This window comes from Rutidosis leptorrhynchoides, chromosome 11 (assembly GCF_046630445.1).
Source record: "Rutidosis leptorrhynchoides isolate AG116_Rl617_1_P2 chromosome 11, CSIRO_AGI_Rlap_v1, whole genome shotgun sequence".
Taxonomy (NCBI): Eukaryota; Viridiplantae; Streptophyta; class Magnoliopsida; order Asterales; family Asteraceae; genus Rutidosis; species Rutidosis leptorrhynchoides.
In genome coordinates, this window is record NC_092343.1 from 367,567,097 (window position 1) to 367,587,697 (window position 20,601).

General features: G+C 35.4%; 1 protein-coding gene and 1 long non-coding RNA gene across 3 annotated transcripts; one reads left to right on the plus strand and one right to left on the minus strand.

Moving 5' to 3' along the window:
* Positions 1 to 7,598: 7,598 nt before the first annotated feature.
* On the minus strand, positions 7,599 to 14,671 carry LOC139877639 (uncharacterized). 2 transcript variants are annotated; one of them, XM_071865067.1, is made up of 10 exons: positions 14,642 to 14,671; positions 13,937 to 14,175; positions 12,635 to 12,839; positions 12,382 to 12,472; positions 12,139 to 12,284; positions 11,297 to 11,540; positions 11,074 to 11,178; positions 9,999 to 10,181; positions 9,713 to 9,914; positions 7,599 to 8,183 (listed from the first exon to the last, which is right to left on the minus strand). In XM_071865067.1, exons 2-10 carry the CDS (start codon positions 14,148 to 14,150, stop codon positions 7,696 to 7,698), a joined length of 1,878 nt encoding a protein of 625 aa, XP_071721168.1. In that variant the 5' UTR covers positions 14,151 to 14,175; positions 14,642 to 14,671; the 3' UTR covers positions 7,599 to 7,695. The 2 variants fall into 2 exon arrangements, with proteins under 2 accessions (XP_071721168.1, XP_071721169.1); XM_071865068.1 differs by lacking the exon at positions 14,642 to 14,671 and adding an exon at positions 14,575 to 14,589.
* LOC139877640 (uncharacterized) lies at positions 10,078 to 14,845 on the plus strand. The gene is made up of 3 exons (XR_011768706.1): positions 10,078 to 10,133; positions 14,615 to 14,665; positions 14,769 to 14,845. It is a non-coding gene; the product is annotated as an uncharacterized lncRNA (long non-coding RNA).
* The last annotated feature ends 5,756 nt before the right edge of the window (positions 14,846 to 20,601 follow it).

Sequence of the window (20,601 nt, forward strand, 5' to 3'; positions counted from 1 at the left end):
TGGAAGACTTCAAGACATATATCAAAACACTCATACTTAACGAAAATGGTTACAGTTACTTTTCCATTCTTTTCTTTCATCAGGAATTCTAGTCGTATTCTTACCCGTATTATACACAGCTTCAAAACGTACTTACTATGAGTATATACCAATAGGAACTAGCATGGGATTCCACTCTTGATTATTTCATGTATGACTAATCAATTTTAACTTCTACCATGAGCTAGTCAACTAACTAGAACTCCTTTTAACCCCACTCACCACTCACCAATTACCACTCATCATTCACTCCATTTCACTTCCAATTCTCTTTCTAATTCTCTCTCAACACACACACACACTATTATGAATGTATTTTTCCAGTAGTTAATCATCATCTTCATCAAAAATCACTTCAAGAATCAAGCTATAATCATCATAGGAAGAACACTTCAAGAACACTTCAAAAATTCCTTCAAGTTTACTAATTTACTTCCAAGCTTTCTAATCCATTCCAAGTAATCATCTAAGATCAAGAAACCTTTGTTATATACAGTAGGTTATCTTTCTTATTCAAGGTAATATTCATATTCAAACTTTGATTCAATTTCTATAACTATAAACTATCTTAATTCGAGTAAAAATCTTACTTGAACTTGTTTTTGTGTCATGATCCTACTTCAAGAACTTTCAAGCCATCCAAGATCCTTTGAAGCTAGATCATTTCTTGTCACTTCCAATAGGTTTACCTACTAAACTTGAGGTAGTAGTTATGTTCATAACATCATTCGATTCATATATATATAACTATCTTATTCGAAGGTTTAAACTCGTAATCACTAGAACATAGTTTAGTTAATTCTAAACTTGTTCGCAAACAAAAGTTAATCCTTCTAACTTGACTTTTAAAATTAACTACACACATGTTCTATATCTATATGATATGCTAACTTAATGATTTCAAACCTGGAAACACGAAAAACACCGTAAAACCGGATTTACGCCGTCGTAGTAACACCGCGGGCTGTTTTGGGTTAGTTAATTAAAAACTATGATAAACTTTGATTTAAAAGTTGTTATTCTGAGAAAATGATTTTTATTATGAACATGAAACTATATCCAAAAATTATGGTTAAACTCAAAGTTGAAGTATGTTTTCTAAAATGGTCATCTAGACGTCGTTCTTTCGACTGAAATGACTACCTTTACAAAAACGACTTGTAACTTATTTTTCTGACTATAAACCTATACTTTTCTATTTAGATTCATAAAATAGAGTTCAATATGAAACCATAGCAATTTGATTCACTCAAAACGGATTTAAAATGAAGAAGTTATGGGTAAAACAAGATTGGATAATTTTTCTCATTTTAGCTACGTGAAAATTGGTAACAAATCTATTCCAACCATAACTTAATCAACTTGTATTGTATATTATGTAATCTTGAGATACCATAGACACGTATACAATGTTTCGACCTATCATGTCGACACATCTATATATATTTCGGAACAACCATAGACACTCTATATGTGAATGTTGGAGTTAGCTATACATGGTTGAGGTTGATTTCAAAATATATATAGTTTGAGTTGTGATCAATACTGAGATACGTATACACTGGGTCGTGGATTGATTCAAGATAATATTTATCGATTTATTTCTGTACATCTAACTGTGGACAACTAGTTGTAGGTTACTAACGAGGACAGCTGACTTAATAAACTTAAAACATCAAAATATATTAAAAGTGTTGTAAATATATTTTAAACATACTTTGATATATATGTATATATTGTTATAGGTTCGTGAATCAACCAGTGGCCAAGTCTTACTTCCCGACGAAGTAAAAATCTGTGAAAGTGAGTTATAGTCCCACTTTTAAAATCTAATATTTTTGGGATGAGAATACATGCAGGTTTTATAAATGATTTACAAAATAGACACAAGTACGTGAAACTACATTCTATGATTGAATTATCGAAATCGAATATGCCCCTTTTTATTAAGTCTGGTAATCTAAGAATTAGGGAACAGACACCCTAATTGACGCGAATCCTAAAGATAGATCTATTGGGCCTAACAAACCCCATTCAAAGTACCAGATGCTTTAGTACTTCGAAATTTATATCATATCCGAAGGGTGTCCCGGAATGATGGGGATATTCTTATATATATGCATCTTGTTAATGTCGGTTACCAGGTGTTCACCATATGAATGATTTTTATCTCTATGTATGGGATGTGTATTGAAATATGAAATCTTGTGGTCTATTGTTACGATTTGATATATATAGGTTAAACCTATAACTCACCAACATTTTTGTTGACATTTAAAGCATGTTTATTCTCAGGTGAATACTAAGAGCTTCCGCTGTTGCATACTAAAATAAGGACAAGATTTGGAGTCCATGTTTGTATGATATTGTGTAAAAACTGCATTCAAGAAACTGATTTCGATGTAACATATTTGTATTGTAAACCATTATGTAATAGTCGTGTGTAAACAGGATATTTTAGATTATCATTATTTGATAATCTACGTAAAGCTTTTTAAACCTTTATTTATGAAATAAAGGTTATGGTTTGTTTTAAAAATGAATGCAGTCTTTGAAAAACGTCTCATATAGAGGTCAAAACCTCGCAACGAAATCAATTAATATGGAACGTTTTTAATCAATAAGAACGGGACATTTCAGTTTCGTGGATGAAGTACCTTGCCAATGACTATCTGTAAATGCCTGAAGAGTAGTGTCGGAGGCTCGACGAATAAGCATACCATGATTTATAGTACCATGAAGATATCTCAATATTCGTTTAACCGCACACCAATGGTTTTGAGTTGGGGCATGCATAAATTGACAGACTTTGTTGACTGCATATGCAATATCTGGCCGAGAAAGAGTAACATATTGGAGTGCACCAACAACTTGTCGATATTTGACCGGATCCGAGAATGTGGCACTATCAGCTAGATGAAGCGGGCTAGATGTAGCCATAGGAGTAGGCATAGATTTTGGCATAGATTTACAGTCAGAGAAGCCAGCTCGTTGTAAAATCTCCAATATGTACTTCCGTTGAGAAAGAATAATGTCAGAACCAAATGGCACAATTTCAACACCCAAAAAATAGTTGAGGGGGCCAATATTCTTTAAAGCAAAAGTAGAGCCAAGCTGTCGAACAAGTCTCTCAATAACATCAGGGTTGTTTCCTGTAACAATGATATCATCCACATAAACAAGAATGTACATGACATTGCCATCACGAGAATAGATAAAAAGAGATGAATCCGTTTTTGAGCTTGTAAAACCGAGATCGTGAAGTGACTTGGAGAGTCGGTGAAACCATGCTCGCGGGGCCTGCTTAAGACCATAAATCGACTTATGCAGTAGACACACGTGATCCGGCCGTTGTGGGTCAATAAAGCCTGGCGGTTGTTTCATATAAACCGTTTCCTTCAGATTGCCATGGAGAAACGCATTTTGTACATCAAGTTGTCTGAGCGGCCAATTATTTGTAACTTCAAGGGATAGGACAACCCTTATAGTTGTTGATTTGACAACAGGACTAAATGTCTCTTGAAAATCAATCCCTGGTTGTTGCCGGAAGCCTTTAGCAACAAATCTCGCTTTGTAACGAGTAATAGCACCATGTTGATCCCGTTTTAACCTGTAAACCCACTTACAATCAACAACATTAGTATTAGGAATACGAGGAACTAAAGTCCAAGTGCCATTTTTAACAAGAGCAGAATATTCTTCGGCCATTGCTTGACGCCACTCGGGATATTTGTTGGCAACGGTAAAAGAGGTGGGTTCCGTAATTGGAGTTTTTGAAGTGATGACATGATTGGATGAGGGATTGTATGGGACATGTTGTTTTGGATTTTGACGTAGATTGGAAGGACGTGGACGAGGTAGTGGTGGTGGTGGTGATTGTAATTGGGAAGTAGATTGGTAGGTACCAGATGTTGTTGTAGGAGTTGGTTCAGGAGTTGTGTGTTGAGTATTAGTAGGTGTAGGCGTGGGTGAAGGTTCTGAAGACGATGTAGTAGGACAAGGTGGCTCAGATAGTTCTTGTGATGGAATTGTATCAGCAACCACGTGTGGTGGTGCCGATGAAGTGTATGGGCATGATGTATTTGGTGATGAAGAAGGTTTTGAGACAACCGCAAACGGAAAGTGATCCTCATCAAAGCGGACATGACGAGCAATATAGAGTCGCTCACTTGATAGATCAAGGCATCTATAACCATGATGAATGGGAATGTAACCAAGGAAGACACATGAAGTTGATCTAAAATCCATTTTGTGACGATTATATGCACGAAGATGTGGAAAGCACAGGCATCCGAAAACACGAAGGAATGAGTAATCAGGGGAACGCTTGAATAGAAACTCGAAAGGTGACTTGTTTGTGGATACTCGAGTTGGCATGCGATTAATAAGATAAACAGCTGTGTCAAAAGCAAAGTGCCAAAAACGGCGAGGAACATTGCCTTGAGCAAGAAGAGTAAGACCAGATTCAACAACATGACGATTGCGACGCTCAACAAATCCGTTTTTCTCACTCGTATGAGGACAAGAATGACGATGGATGATGCCAAGAGATGAGAAAAATGAAGTCAAATTGCGAAATTCACCACCCCAGTCAGTTTGAACATTTTTTATTTTAGTATTGAATTGTCTTTCAACCATGATTACAAAACGTTTGAAAGTATCATAAACATCAGATTTTTGAGTTAAAGGATAAATCCACATGTAACGAGAGTGATGATCTACACACAACATGAAATATCGATGTCCATCAAAAGACAAAACTGGTGCAGGACCCCAAACATCACAATAAATCAAATCTAAAATTTTATTACTTCGAAATGTAGAAACAGGTAAAGATAATTTTGATGATTTTCACATTTGACAAGAACTACACAAAGTTGATAAAGATCTATTTGTAACTGGAAGACAAAATTTAGAAAGCATAAACTGTAAAAGACGCTGATGTGGATGCCCAAGCCGCCTATGCCAAATTGTAGAAGACGTACGAGCAACGGAAAAAGCAACTTTATTGAGTGGCTGAAATTGTGGAAGGTGGAGCGAGTAAAGACCATGTTCACTTGGGCCCGTGAGAAGGGTAGTGCGTGTAGACTCGTCCTTCACAACAAAATAATTAGAGTGAAATTCAAAAAAGACATGATTATCATCACAAAATTTTTGAACAGAAAGAAGATTCTTTTTGATTTCAGGAACATGAAGAATGTTGGATATAGAAAAAGTTTTACGCGGTGAGTAAATTTTAGATGAACCAATATGAAGGATAGGAAGTCCCATACCATTACCAACATGGAGCGCGTCATTGCCATGATATGCCTCAGAACTGTCCATGCTTGCTAAATCTGGAGTGACATGGCTGTTTGCACCCGTGTCTGGAAACCAAGCGTTAGATGCTCCTGTAGAAAACCCGCGACTATCTGCAAAGTTAGCCGTTGGCCTAGCACGAATAGTAGACGGGTCACGATTTGGACACTGTGATGGAATGTGCCCAATCCCACATCGATAACAAGTACCGTAAACAGTGTTTTGGTTGGATGCCCAACTAAAGTTACGACTGTCACCTCGACCACGATTGTTATAACCTCGAGAAGCTCCACGACGACGATTACCACGATTGTTGTTGTTGTTGTTATTAAGCTGACGAGCACCGTAGAAAGCCTGAGAATCTGATGGTGTGGTGGGGGTGACTTGAAGTCCAAGAGCGGCTAATTGTTGTTGTATGGCCAATAGTTGAGATTGTGGTAACGAAGAATGGTTAAGTAAATTTCCGGATCCAGTGTTGGCGGTAAAAGCTTGAGTAACAGATGGAACAGATTCACGAGTCTTACCCAACATATAATCGTGGTCACTAAGAAGAGCATGAAGTTCACTAAACGTAGTCTCAGACTGACGTGTAGCGATGTTAGACTTAAGACCATTGTACTCCTCTCTGAGACCAGAAACTGCAAGCAAGGTGAGGTCTTTATCTTTCATGGTTGCACCAATAGCTGTAAGGGCATCTGCATACTCCTGTACACGATTGATATAAGCATCAATGGTTTCATCTCCTTTCATCTTAATATTGAAAAGTTGTGTTTTCAATGTGTATTCTCGAGAGGAAGTATTGGGTGCATATGCTTTCTCTAGAGAAAGCCAAACATCACGAGAAGTTTCTCCATGTACATGTCGAAAAGAAGCTTCAGAAATCGTCGATATTATCAACATACGGACGTGCGCATCATTAGCAATCCATATTGGATAATTGGGATTATCCTTTTGAGCTACATTAGGTTCGGTTGATTTTAATTCTTTTGAAGGACAAGGAATTGTGCCGTCTACATAACCGAACATATTATTTGTAACAAGGAATGGAGTAATCATTGTCTTCCAATAGCCATAATTAGTTGGTGAAAGAGTAAAACCAAACTTGTGTGAATTATGAGAGGTTTTCTCGGCGGTTGTAAATGCTGCAATCATAACCATTTGAATTATTATCCTGCAATAGAAAAATAAACTAGATGCCTTCTTCTTCTTTTTTTTTTTTTTTTAATCTGGAAGAAGGAAAAAAAAAATAATAATAAAAAATTAGGGTTCCGGCGACTGTAGCGGCTTCCGGTAAAACGTAAATTGAAAAAGGGGTTTTGGTCGGAATTTAACAACGATTCTAACTGTGGTGGCGGTGAACAGAAGCGCACAGGAAAAATCGCAAAAATCGACGAAACAGTCAAAATCCGGCGACGGCTGTGGCGGCGCGTGGCGGCTGTGGCGGAGATGAAATTTCAGGGTTTTATTCGGTTTATCGTTGAGGTTGTAGTGGTATAGGTGGTGTTGTTTAATTTTGAGTGAAACGAAACAGATCTTAAAAGTTAAAACACGGCAGTTGAAATTGCCGGATTTGCTTTCCGGAATTGTGCCGGAATACGAGTCCCGAATTGTGTCGGGTTTTAACCTAGCTCGATACCATATAATTCCAGGACAATTGTATTGTGTTATTATATCTCAATCAATAGATTACATCAAATATATATAGGCTAATACAACTCGGAGCCTAAGTCAATACTAAACCAACTTAGAGCCTAAGTCAATACTAAACCCTAAAGCCCATGGGCTTATATATGTCTAATAGTAACAGAGTTCAAAAATGTATGTTGGGAGTTGAGACCAACAATGATACCATAATAAAATAATCTCGAGTTGCAGTTATTATATTATCAAGCTTTACCAGTTAAATTGGTGATCTTCTTTATGGTTTTGATTACAAATGTTTGATATCTAGTAATCATTTCACATTTGTTTCTGCAGAGAACTTGGATATAGAGTTAGAAATTTGAGATGCAACAATCATCTGAGCATGATGTTGGATAACTTTGGTAGTTCATTCTCTTTAATTTCTTCCTTCATGTTTTCTGTTTATTTGTAGTAAGATATATATATATATATATATATATATATATATATATATATATATATATATATATATATATACATGTTTGCAGTGTATAGAACCTTTTTTATCACGATAATTTAATCGATCATGGTTCAATAATGTTTCTTGATTATCGAGTTTATGAATACCAAATTACCAAGTATTCATTTAATGTTAGACAGGTATACAACAACCAATAATCAAAATCTCAGCTCAATAAGATTATCATGGTAATTTCATACTGATGATGAGTACATTTATGCACCCTTGTTAGGTGATGTGGTCAATCCAAACCCAAACGGGTACAACGGGTCATAATGTGGGTCCCCAACATTCATCGGTAACTGATCAACAGACTTAAACCAAGTACGAGCAAGTTTACCCGTAAAACCATAATCACCAAACAAAACATCTGTCACACCTTGTCCTTCGGTTCCAGGTAGCCAAGCGGCTACAAGTGCGTCAACGGTTCCAACAAACGGTTGCACCACTACGGGTCGACCCGTTATTAACACAACCACACATTTTAATGAGCTGCATATGTTTTTGATGGTGGTTTGGCTTTGTTCAGGGAGTGTAAGATTTGAGTTGTCTCCGAAAGTCTCTGCGTATGGTGGTTCTCCGACAACGACTATAGCGTAGTCAAACGTGTTTGACTTTAGAAAATTTGTGGTGGGATTTTCGGTGTAGATGACTTTTGTGTTTGGGTCAACTGTTTTTTTTACAGCTGAAAGGATCGTGGTACCTGCAAAGTCAAAAGATTTAGTTGCAGTCAAGATGGTAAAATGAGTAGGATGAGTCCAAATGGGTTAAGGTCCAAATGGGTTCAGGTCAAAATGGGTTCAAATGGGTTAAGGTCAAAATGGGTTCAAATGGGTTAAGGTCAAAATGGGTTCAAATGGGTTAAGGTCAAAATGGGTTCTAATCGGTTAAGGTCCAAATGGGTTCAAATGGTTTAAGGTTAAAATGGGTTCAAATGGGTTAAGGTTACAATGGGTTCAAATGTGTTGAGGTTCAAATGGGTTCAAAGCTTAAGTTTCGTGACCCGAAAAAATTTTTCAACGTTTTTCTTTCTTCTAAATTCAAAAGATTTATTTGCAGTGAAGATGGTATGACATGCAAGATGGGTTCTAATGGGTTCAGGTCAAAAGTTGAGAAAAAGATAATCTTTATGACAACTAAGGCCCCGTTTGGCTCGTGGAATTTTTTTGGATGGAATGGAATGTGTCAAAGGAATTGGAATCTGAAAGAATTGAAATTGATAAATTCCAATATTCCATGTAATGTGAAAAAATGTGTTCTATTTGACATGGAATGTAATTGAATTTCATTTTATAAAATAATTAAAAAGTTATAAAAAGAATTACGTTTCTAAATTTTGTGTTCATTTTCAGACTCACTTTAAAAAAAAAAAATAAATAAATAAATTCGCGATTTGAGAACGCAGTCGAAAACGCGCGTTTTCTGATAGGCTGCAAAAAACGCGATCCGGAAAAGCGTGTTTTCCGACGCGCTGTGAAAAAGAGCGTTTTCCGGCGTGTTGCAAGATCGCACGTTTTCGGACGCGGTGCGAGATCGCATGTTTCGTATGCGCTGCGAAAATGCGTTTTTCCGGACGCGCGTTTTTGCAGGGGATCCGGAAATCCGCGTCTCCGGATGCCCTCCGAAAACGCGCATTTCCGGGCGAAAACGCGCGTTTCCGGGCGAGGTGCGGGAACGCGCGTTTCCGGTCGCGGTGCGGGAACGAGCGTTTCTGGGCGCCCGCGAAAACGCGCGTTTCCGGGAGCCCGCGAAAACGCGCGTTTCCAGGAGCCCTGCGAAAACACGCGTTCCCAGATCCCTGCGAAAACGCGCGTATCCGGATCTCTGCGAAAAAAGCCTGCTTCCGGAGCCCTGCGCTGCGAAACACGAGTTGAAATGTACTTAAAATTTAAACGTAAATATTCGAGGATTTTTTATTTTTTCATAGATTAAATGTTGGAAGGAATTCAATTCCATCGACATCTCGAATGAATAACATTCCATAGATGAAGGAATCAAAAGATTCCAAGGAATTTAATTCCTTCAAAAATATGTGAGTCAAACGGGACGGTCTAAGGAATTCAATTCCAATTCCATCAAATTCCTTTGGGATTCCACGAGCCAAACGGGGCCTAAAGGTTTGTGACCCGAAAAACCTTTTGTCAACTTTTCTTGTTTTTTTTCCTTCTAAATTCATCTGAAAAAGGTAACGGGTCGATGTAATTCAAGACTAAGTGATTCAAATATCCGTACCATCAGTAACATTGCCCGAAACGCCTTGCCACTCGATCGTCCACCCGCCACATTGATAACCGAGATTATCGGCATGTGATCCCGCAACTAAAATCTGCGATGTTTTCTTAGGAAGCGGTAACAATGGCTGCGTTAAACGTTTACCATTCTTCAATAACACAAGTGATTTCCTCACTGCTTCTCTTGCTAAGTCTCTGTGTTCCTGCAACCAGTAGATTACATAAATTTAAAAAGACGTTTTTGCCCTCTTAATAAAAGTCAACCGGATTTAAGTTTGAGTTGTTACCTGACATCCCAAGTATTTGGCCATGGTGTAATCGGCTAACGGGTTCTCGAAAAGACCCATTGTGAATTTGACCCGTAGAATTCGTTGTACTGCATCGTCTACTCGGCTCATGGGTACGAACTTATTATTGACCAGGTAAGTCAAACCATCTATAAACTCTGTGTAGTTCATTGGAACCATGATCTGCGTTAGACCATCATTTGTTAGCGTTGGCTAATGTGGTTTGGGCAGGTTGGGTAACTGGTCAAAACGGGTCGAGTAGGGTTGACTGAAATACTGTTAGTGACTTTGACCGTTTCTAATCGATTTTCCTTTTCTTTTATGCATTTGAACCATGAGATGAAACATAATCTGAATCGAGGCAATTAAGTAAATGGGTCAAGATTAAGACCTTAAGTTGAGTTATTTTACTGTTAATAAAACTAAAATATGACTTTATCTAGAGGTGTCATAATCTTCTTGCTGTATTCATATGATGACCATCTTATATTATAAGATAATCAGCTAATTATATTATATTATAATTAGATCATTATATTATATGTATATCCTTTTGAAGTTCTTAACTTTTATTTTGTATCAGAACATATTAGTAATGTATTTCTAATATATTAAACGCGTTACTGGATAAGATTTTTGTTGCTTAGGTTATCGTAAGAGTTGTGAGTCGGGGACGAATCGGTCGGGACGAGTCGCGTGTTGACCGATGTTCACTTTTAATAATAATTATTAAGCATAATATATTCCACATAAATATAAATATAACTATATCAAATATAAAACATAGATATTTCAAACATAGATATAGATATATAGCAATAAATCTAAATTTAAAAAATATAATTGTTTTTTGCTTAACTTTCTCTTTGCCCGACTCAGCCCAACTCATATCGACTTGACCTATTTGATCCGACCTTTTAGCAATGACCAACTTTTAAGGTTTTTTGGGCGAGTCGGGATGGGCCAGTCCCCAGACCGACGTGTCGGCCGACTTTTACAACAGTGTGAATAATGATAATACACCTATTAATTAATACATTAAATAAAATATAAAAAAAGATAAGAGAAAACAAACCATGTCAATGCCAGCATTGATTCCAGCTAATATAGAGTATGTGTAATTAGCATGTGGAGGATTTGTTATCCTATCAATCCCCTGCCAATCTGATATAACAAAACCCTGAAATAATAATAAAACAATTCAAATATCATCTTCATCTTCATCTTAATAATAACTCACCTATATATGTAATAATGCAAAACATATCTAAATCAAAATTGGGTATAAGTTGACATACTTTGAATTTGAGCTTATTTTTGAGGTAGTCGGTAACAAGGTTACGATTAGCGTGCATTTTAACCCCATTCCAGCTCGAATAAGAAGTCATAATAGTAGCTACACCTTTTAGTATTGCATCATTGTATGCAGGCATGTGTATACTGAATAATGTTTTACCATCTACAATAGTATTGCCTTCATTTGTACCTAGGTGTGTTCCTCCATCTCCTATATAATGCTTAGCACAAGCTGCAACCTTTTGGCTGTATAAAAAGTTTAATGAATATCATGAACCAATTAAAATTTCCATTTTTGTGACTTAGAATAAGATAAGATGGTTTAAAGAAGGGTCCAAAGTTGGAACTTGATCTGTACACCATTAAAATTATCTATACACCATTAAACATGCATTATAATATTAGTGGGAATATTTTTTTCCCAAACTTTTTATAAGGAAATACACCTTTTTTTTAAAAAAAAGTTCACAAAATACTCTATTCGTTCGACCCAAAATACTCTATTCACAAAATACCCATTTGACCCATGACCCATTTCAACCCAAAACCATAACCATTATGACCCGTTACCCGAACCGACCCAACCTAACCCGTTTGCCAGGTATAAATTAGTACTCCTATACTTAACCAGAAGAAATGTAACTTTCTGAACTTTTCTTTTTTTTATCAAATCTATTTAACTTTCACAATTTCCCTTGAAGGTAATTGGTTTCTAATACAAACAGTGACCCGAGGTGACTTATGTTGACCTACGTTGACTCTTTTATTGACGTCGTTAGGTATATTAAAATCGAAACTAATAATCATGACTAAAGAATGTGATATGAGTAATGGTATTTCTTACCGTCCTTGTACGAAAGGAGTACCCTTTTTCGAACTATTAACAATATCTCCTTGTAACCCTGGTATGATGTCAGTCATTAGTCTAACTATTTCAGTATCTTCACTATAGCTTTCATAACAACGACCCCATCTCGGATCTCTACAGACCTGTTTAGGATAAAATTATAACTCATTTGATTAATTAATTATTAATTAACTTATATATAATAAAAAGTAAAATAACAGTAAATATTTGATTACTCACTGCAATACAAGGTGCAAAGGCATATTGTATGCCAGTTGCTCTAACTTCAAGTGCTGTTGCTGCCCCAATCTTCTTAACTAAAACAGGGTCCCTGTTCATATGTACACACACATATACAATCATATTCGGTTCATCAAATAGTTATTATACTATTAAACAAGGTTGTAAAAGTCATGAGTCGGGCGTTGACCAACGTTGACTTTTACAACAGAGATATTGAATTCTTTGCATAGATTACGTGTAGTGTACTTGCCTTGTAACTCCAAGGCCAACATTATGAGGAAAGATTGTAGATTTGTAAACGTTATTATGGCCATGGACAGCATCGATCCCATATATCATAGGTATCGCTAAAGGTGTTGATAACGCGCCCTTTTGTAAATCGTTAACCATATCGACCCATGTTTCGGGTGTTGCTTGTTTTGATGGAACACTTCCTCCTCCACTCAAAACACTCCCTAAAATCACCAATTCATCCTACTGATATTAGGGTCATGAAAGTAAATTTGGCAATGTTGACCAGAATTAAATTATGAATAAGTTGATATAGGTTGTGTTTTATCTCTAAAAAGGTCAAAATGGTTAGCTTAAAATGAAACGGGTCAAATTAACAACACGGGTCAAATGGGTTGTAAATCACCCAATTAATTATGAATGAGTTGTTATGGTTATGGTTTATCTTTAAAAAGGTCAAAATGGTTGGCTCAAAAGGAAACGGGTCAAAATAACAACACAGGTCAAACGGGTTGTAAGTCGAAGGGTGAACAATTTTTTGAGGAAAAAATTCGTGTTGATTGTGAGTTGTCTTTAAAAAAAAAAAAAATATACACGAAATAATAAAACGATTTAATCCTTTATGACAAACTATTGATTATATAAGTAATCACCTTTTTCACCCAACCCATTACATGTTGGTGATTTTAGTATCATCCAACTATCATTTTAGCTGACTGTGATTTACTAGAAAGCAGGAGTTGACTAGCGATACTTAACATAGGTTCGGTGAGTGCGGAGTGCACGCGCCATAAGAGTGAACTAGACACTGGCGCACGGTAATGGCGGGGTCAAGGGGGTTGCGCCCCCTTGCGGGGTCCAAGGGGCAGCACCCTTGGCGGGGTCCAAGGAAACATTTAAAAGAAAACGTTTTCCCACTCCTTTTCAACCGTCATAACCGTTCAGAAATAATAACCGCCTAAATTGCCTTATATCATCAGTTTTGGAAAACTGCTTTCATTATCTTTTTTCAATTTCACACAGAAACGTACATACAAATCTATACACTAAATCGCGTTCTTCTTGTCTGGAAACGATTTGCATTTCTAGTCTTATCCCAATTGAAATTTCGTGTAACCAGAGACAAGGAGGGTCGGAATATTCAATTAGGAAAGTGTTTCACGATTCTAGAAATATCCGGATTATCTGTTTACATACCCTGTTTCTAACATTACAACATGTTAATCTTTTCCTCCAATGTCACCACCACTAATAAAACATAAGCTAAAATAATTAAGAGTGAATTCGTATCATAAAATTCAGTTTTGGATAATTTGTATACCTATGAAATACTTCTTCATGACCTCATTTGACGCTACAGATCGTTCGATTTGAGTCATTTGACCAATCTTTTCCTCTAAACTCATCCTCTTCATCAAGTCATTAATCCGAACAGCTAAAGGTTGTTTCGGATCTTTGTATAACATGTACTCTGCTTCAGCCATTGTAGCCCAACAACACATCACCATAATCACCAAAACCAAAAATTTCCCCATACTTTTAACTTCAACAATAACAGTTCTGCAGTTACAGGCAAACAAAAATATCAAATCAGGTCAATTTGTACCAAAAAAATATGAAAAATAACTTTAGCACCAAGAATGTGACATGAAGATAAATGTAGCATGTGATGTAATAACTTTTTAACATTTTGTTGAAAGCATATTGCAATAAAGTTCAAAACTTTAGTTGAAATTTGAGGTGGGTTATAGATGACTTAATTTATTGCACAACACAATTTAGTTAAAGACATTACAGGAAAGAACTGGTGCACCAATGGCTACAAAAGATCCAAGGACATAAGCCATCTTTGTGCACCAAGACTCGATGGCTACAACAAAGATTGGTTCAGTGACTCGAACCCATGACTTAAGTAAGATACAAAGTATTTTGAGCTCATTGTTAGGTTAAAGTTTACACCTTTTGATCAATAATGTAGTTGTATTTTGGGAATATTAAGCTTGCAGAAAGAGGGGTGAGTACTTACAGGGGATGCAGATAAAGGGACAAGGTTTGTTTTGGTTGTAGAGATTTTCTATTATTTTGAATATATATAAAATAAAATATAAATATAAATTTATTTTCAATTTTTCTTAATTTGAAAAATATTGCAGGTTGGCTTGATTGCTGGATAGTCTGTTCTTGGGGGCCACTAAGTTGGAGGTTTTCTTGAATGGTCAGACAATCGCGGGTTAAACGATATTTGCCCTTTTTATTGACTAAAGTTTTGTCTTTGATATTCATATAAAGATCCATAATCGATTTAACTAACGATACATCTTTCCTGGTGAGACAAATAGTCAAAAACAATCGAATACAATCACGAAATATAATCGATTTAGATTTAGATTTAGATTGGGCAGTCTAATAAATTTAAAAGTTAATGTTAAATACGTAAAAAAATAGGCTCTTATAAACATTAAGTTTTTCAATACAGATAAAAACATAATACTAGTAATTACAACTTAAAATCTTTGCCCAAATGATACTTAGTCATGCCAAATCAAACAATTTAAAATGGTGTTTGTTTTTTAAAATATTTTTGCCCGAAGATCGGTGGTTTCTGTAAAAAAATATGACTTCAAGGTTTGTATGCTGAATAGTAAAAATTGTTTGTTGTTTTTATGTCTACAGCAGTTATAAGTATATTTCTAAGTCTACCAAGTTTCAGGTGGTGTTTGTTTTTCAGTCTGCAGATCTTATAATATCTTACGTCTGCACGCTCACAGGCGTTTTTACTGTATACAGTTTATTTTTCTGAAAACATAAGATAAAATAATGTCTTATTATTTTTGCAGCCTCGCAGACTTAGAATTGTGCTTCTAAGTGCTGCAGACATAAAAACAAACGGTCTTCATTATTTAGCATAAAGACATTTAGGCCACATCTTCTTTACAGACATTGTTCGCATATCTTCAGACAAAAACATCTTTAAAACAAACAGCACCTCAGACAAAATAAGACATTATTTTATTTTATGTCTTTAGAAAATAATTAGTGTACAATAAAAACGTCTGCGGACGCACAGTAATAAGACATAATAACATCAACAGACTGAAAAACAAACTACACCTAAATGTTTGATTTGATTTGTTTAATTTGAGTAGGGCTCGTTGTTGAATTCTTTTGTACCGGTTGCATTTGTTGATCTTCGAATCTGTTCTAATGTTATCGTTATTTTACTAATATATATTTTTTTGATATTTTGTCATGCCATATAAATAAATGAATTGTTATATGTCTTTAAAGTTTCAGGTCCTTAAAAAATTATGTTATATACATATATATTGGACTTTTTTGCTCCGTTGATCCTTCATATATAAATGAAATTGCAATCCGAGTCTCTCAAGTTTTTTTTGGGTATTTTCGAGTCCTTAAAATTGCAAAATTTTGCAATCTGAGTCCCTCAGTCTAACTTCCGTCTAAATTGGCCGTTAACCTTTAACATGTGCCATGCATGTGAGGGTAAAATCGTCTTTTTACTCTTTTCTTTTACTTTTTTGCTTCGTTAGTTCTTCGTTTATACACAAAATTGCAATTCGAGTCCCTCAACTTTTTAATTCGAATTATTATCTGTTTTTTTGTCTTTAATTCATACTTTTTATCTTTGATTCGACTTTTTATCATCATCATCTCTCATCTCCTTCTTCCGTATTCCGTTCTCCGTCGCCGTCTCCTACACCAACTCCGTTTTCAACCGCAACTTCGTCATTAGACTCGTCGGAATTACTGTTGTTGATAATGTCATCATCGTCATCTTCTAACTTTCTCCGGCGCTTCGCATTGCCGTCAAGGAACGGGTATGGTTTGTTCGATTTAAACCGCTTGTTAGTTCATGTTTTTCGTCATCTTGTTTGTTCACCATCGTCATCATCTTCATCGAATCATCGTCAAATCTGTGACGACCCGAAAATTTTCGACCAAATTTAAACTTAATCTTAATATGAAATCGACACGATAAGCAAAGTTTGTAATATTGAATCTCGAAAATTTTGAACTGTGTTCATGTATACAATTGACCTTTGACCAGTTCCGACGATTCACGAATAATTAATTGTAACTTGATAGGTATATATATATATATATATATATATATATATATATATATATATATATATATATATACATACATACATACATATATATATAAATAATAATTGGAAACATAATTTTAAATATTGTATTTATTTATGTAACGTAAAATAAAAATAGGATATTATAATAATTATTATTTAAAAAGAATCTATATATATATATATATATATATATATATATATATATATATATATATATATATAGTTTCGAACTTATTTGGAAAATGATTGTAACACTCAATTATCAATCGACTGATAATAAACAAGTTATAAACGAACTTAGGTGATTTTAAAATAAACAGTGATCCGAAAATGAGTTCTATAAATTTTAGGCTTACTAAAAATGTATTTAGGACATAGTTATTAAATTTTAACGCTTTTTACATTTACCCAGAATTGAGAGGGACAGTTGATGTAATTTTTATTTAATAAATTAAGGATCGAATTTTATACCATAATGACCAAAATAAATAAATATAGTTAATTTAAAAATATGGGATTTTTCTGAACACTTTTATCCGCCACGAATTTCGCACGATACACAGTCCGTGAAAACTGTCGGTAACTAAACTCCAATTGATAGGCTGCCTCACTGTTTTAAATTTCCAATTGATTCATTCACTAGCACGTTTTAAATTTTATATTGTATTATAAATATTATTATATAATTTTAAGTTACTGTTTTTGTTCAGTTGTTTCCACTATCTCTATTTTATATATACATGAGTATAATGATAGCCAGGCAGTAACCATTTTCATTTGTATCAACTCCTATTGTTTTTGGGTTGTGCTACTGTTCGAGTAAAACCCACATCACCTTGTTTCTCTCCCAATCTTTTACGACTGCAAACTCTGAACCATCACCATCCTTCTTCAATACAAGAACACCCTCACCACACTCTCTCCCTTCTAGTCTCGTTCGATTACCATATCACCAACCCAACATCAAAACCATTGGCCTTATCATCATTCCTCAAACCCACCATCAACTTTACAACCACCATCATCATCTTACAATTTTACTATTCGGTTTCCTGCTTCTATTTGAATCATGAACTGTGACGATCGCTCCAAATCCATATGGACAATACGTCATTCATTGATTTCATTGCGAGGTATTTGACCTCTATATGATACGTTTTGTAAACATTGCATTATTTTGAAAAGGCACACCATAAATGAATATTTAAATCAAAGATTTTCGACATCTGATGATTTCTACATATAGACAATCACTGTAAATAATAGTTTACAATAGTACTTCCATTGACAATGCAGTCAAAATAAGATACATGGTGATGATTTGGTGAATGCAACGTTTCCTTGAAAAATATGCCATGTATGACTCCATGCACATAGCTTGTCTAACATATAAGCAAACAGCGAAAGACTTCTAGGAAACCTGAGAATAAACATGCTAACAAGTGTCAACACAAAGGTTGGTGAGTTCATAGTTTTAGTGTTTCGCATATCTGTATATAAAAGTGGATCACAAGATTTCAGTTGTTTCATCCAGAAACGTTTATCAATAGATTATATAAAAATGGATCACAAGATTTCAGTTGTTTCATCCAGAAACGTTTATCAATAGATTCTATAAAAGTGGATCACAAGATTTCAGTTGTTTCATCTAGAAACGTTTATCAAAAGTTTGTCAATAGATTCTACGTGTTAGGTACCCGAGAAGGAGTAAAACGTGTTTCCTAGCCTTAAGGAGGATCCTTTATACGAGGGCTATATAAAGGATCCAAGGCTCCCTAGATTAGCTAAGCTTAGCTACTGTTATGTAGAGATATTCAAGAGAGCCGTGGAAAGTCAATCTTGACTGATTGACTTTCTCTCTCAATCTTTATGGTTAATCTTCACATTCATTGATATTCATGTGTCAAGGGTCCTATCAATTGGTTTCAGAGCCTAACCTTCAACGAAACGAAGGAGATCCTATTGAATATCATGAATGTTTTCCCTTCACCTTCAAACCTTCAAACACAAAACACATACATCTTCAACATACCTTCAACCTACCTTCAACCAAAACCTTCAAATCTTCATCATCTTCATCATGAAGATATGAAGATCTTCAAATTTTTTCGAAAAATTTTCGAAAAGTTTTTCGATACCGACTCTCACCAAAACACAAACACAACTAAATGAGATTTATTCATTACCGAATCTCATTTTACCGAATCTAACCGAAACTTATTCAACATCAAATAACTCACAATAAACCAATTCTGAGATTATTTCATTATTATATTCAGATCACAGTAATACAAATTCACAAAACTCATATTCATTTAATCCTCCTGCTACAGTAACAGTTCGTGTTCTTCATACAGCAAAATTTTCAAACTTAATTTTATTGATTCTCAACATGAATTGAATACAGCAACACGATCTCTAGACTACTTCTAAGCTTCGTTGATTATCAATTCATCAAAACAGATTCAGATTCGAGCTAATACAATTTGAGTTCATCATTTTTCAAACACGAAGTGATTTTGGCCTCTAGATCATCTCAGCAAGTTATACATCGAATTATTCATTGATTTGGATTCCTGAAGGAATCAAAGTGAGATAACATTCAAAAATCGAATTTCAATTTTGTGTTCTTCATGGAGTTTTTTCTCTGTTCGTGGTTGATTCTGGTAGATTGGAGCTGTTATGGATCGATTTCCTTCATTAATGATGTTAATCGCTGCATTTGAAAGATATTGTAATCGATTTCAAGCATTAATTTGCTCAAATTGATTTTTGTGTTCATATGAACAAGATGAAGATGGCGGTTATTCCTTGAATCAGATTCGGTATATTGAACTTGCTAACTGATTTGGTTTGTTAGACGATTAGGTATGGCTGTTATGATTTTGATTCAGTATATCTCAGTTCTTGCTTCTGTATTGGTATGGTGATGATCATTCGGTATTGCATTCGGTATGAACTCGGTATTGCATTCGATTATTATATAGATCTAATTAGGTATTGCAGTAACAGAGATAATTGATACTGGATTTAGCCTACCGAATGTACTATCGGGTATGCATCTCTTATTGGGCTTCATGCTTTTGTTGGGCCATCAATCTCACATGGCCTAATATGATGGTAGCATGTTGGGCCTACCGAATTTCATCTTGGGCTTACACTACCGAATCTACAAGTCCATTAAGCGAATTTCAGTTACACTACTGAATCTGCCATGTATTTGATAGAATTTTCACTTTCAGTCCCTACAGTGTTTGAAACTTTTGCAAGATCAGTCCCTTACCGAATCTGACTCATTTTTTGACAGTTTTGACCCCTGAAGCTTATCAGAATTTTCAGGATTAGTCCTTTACTGAATCTGGACCTCCAAAGCATATTTTTCCGATATTTTTGAGGCTCGAATTCACACGGCTTTTCTCATACGCGTTATTTACAATATTTTGGGGATTTTCCTAGCACGTCAACCATTTTATACAATGAAGCTCTTATTTCATGCGAGCATCATTGTGGGGGAGATATGTATATCGTTGATGTGTGTGTGACTTCTATACATGTACGGTATAGGACTCGGACTTCAAAGAAAGAATTGTTTGTTTGGGGGGGAGCTAGAGACTCGAAGAAGATCCTACATCATATGGGGAGTTTTCTTATGACTAGTATCGAAAATACTCTTTGGAACAATGAAAGTTCAAGAGGCGTGTCTCGGTATTGAAACCGACGGTATTTACGTCATGACACTTTGATGGGAGCCCATGTACTTTGAGGGGGGAGCTTCTAAAGTTTCAAAACGACTTCTCAATGCAAGCAAATTCTAAAGACATATCACAACTAAGTCAAGGGAGGGATTGATAGTGTGACAACCCGGAAATTT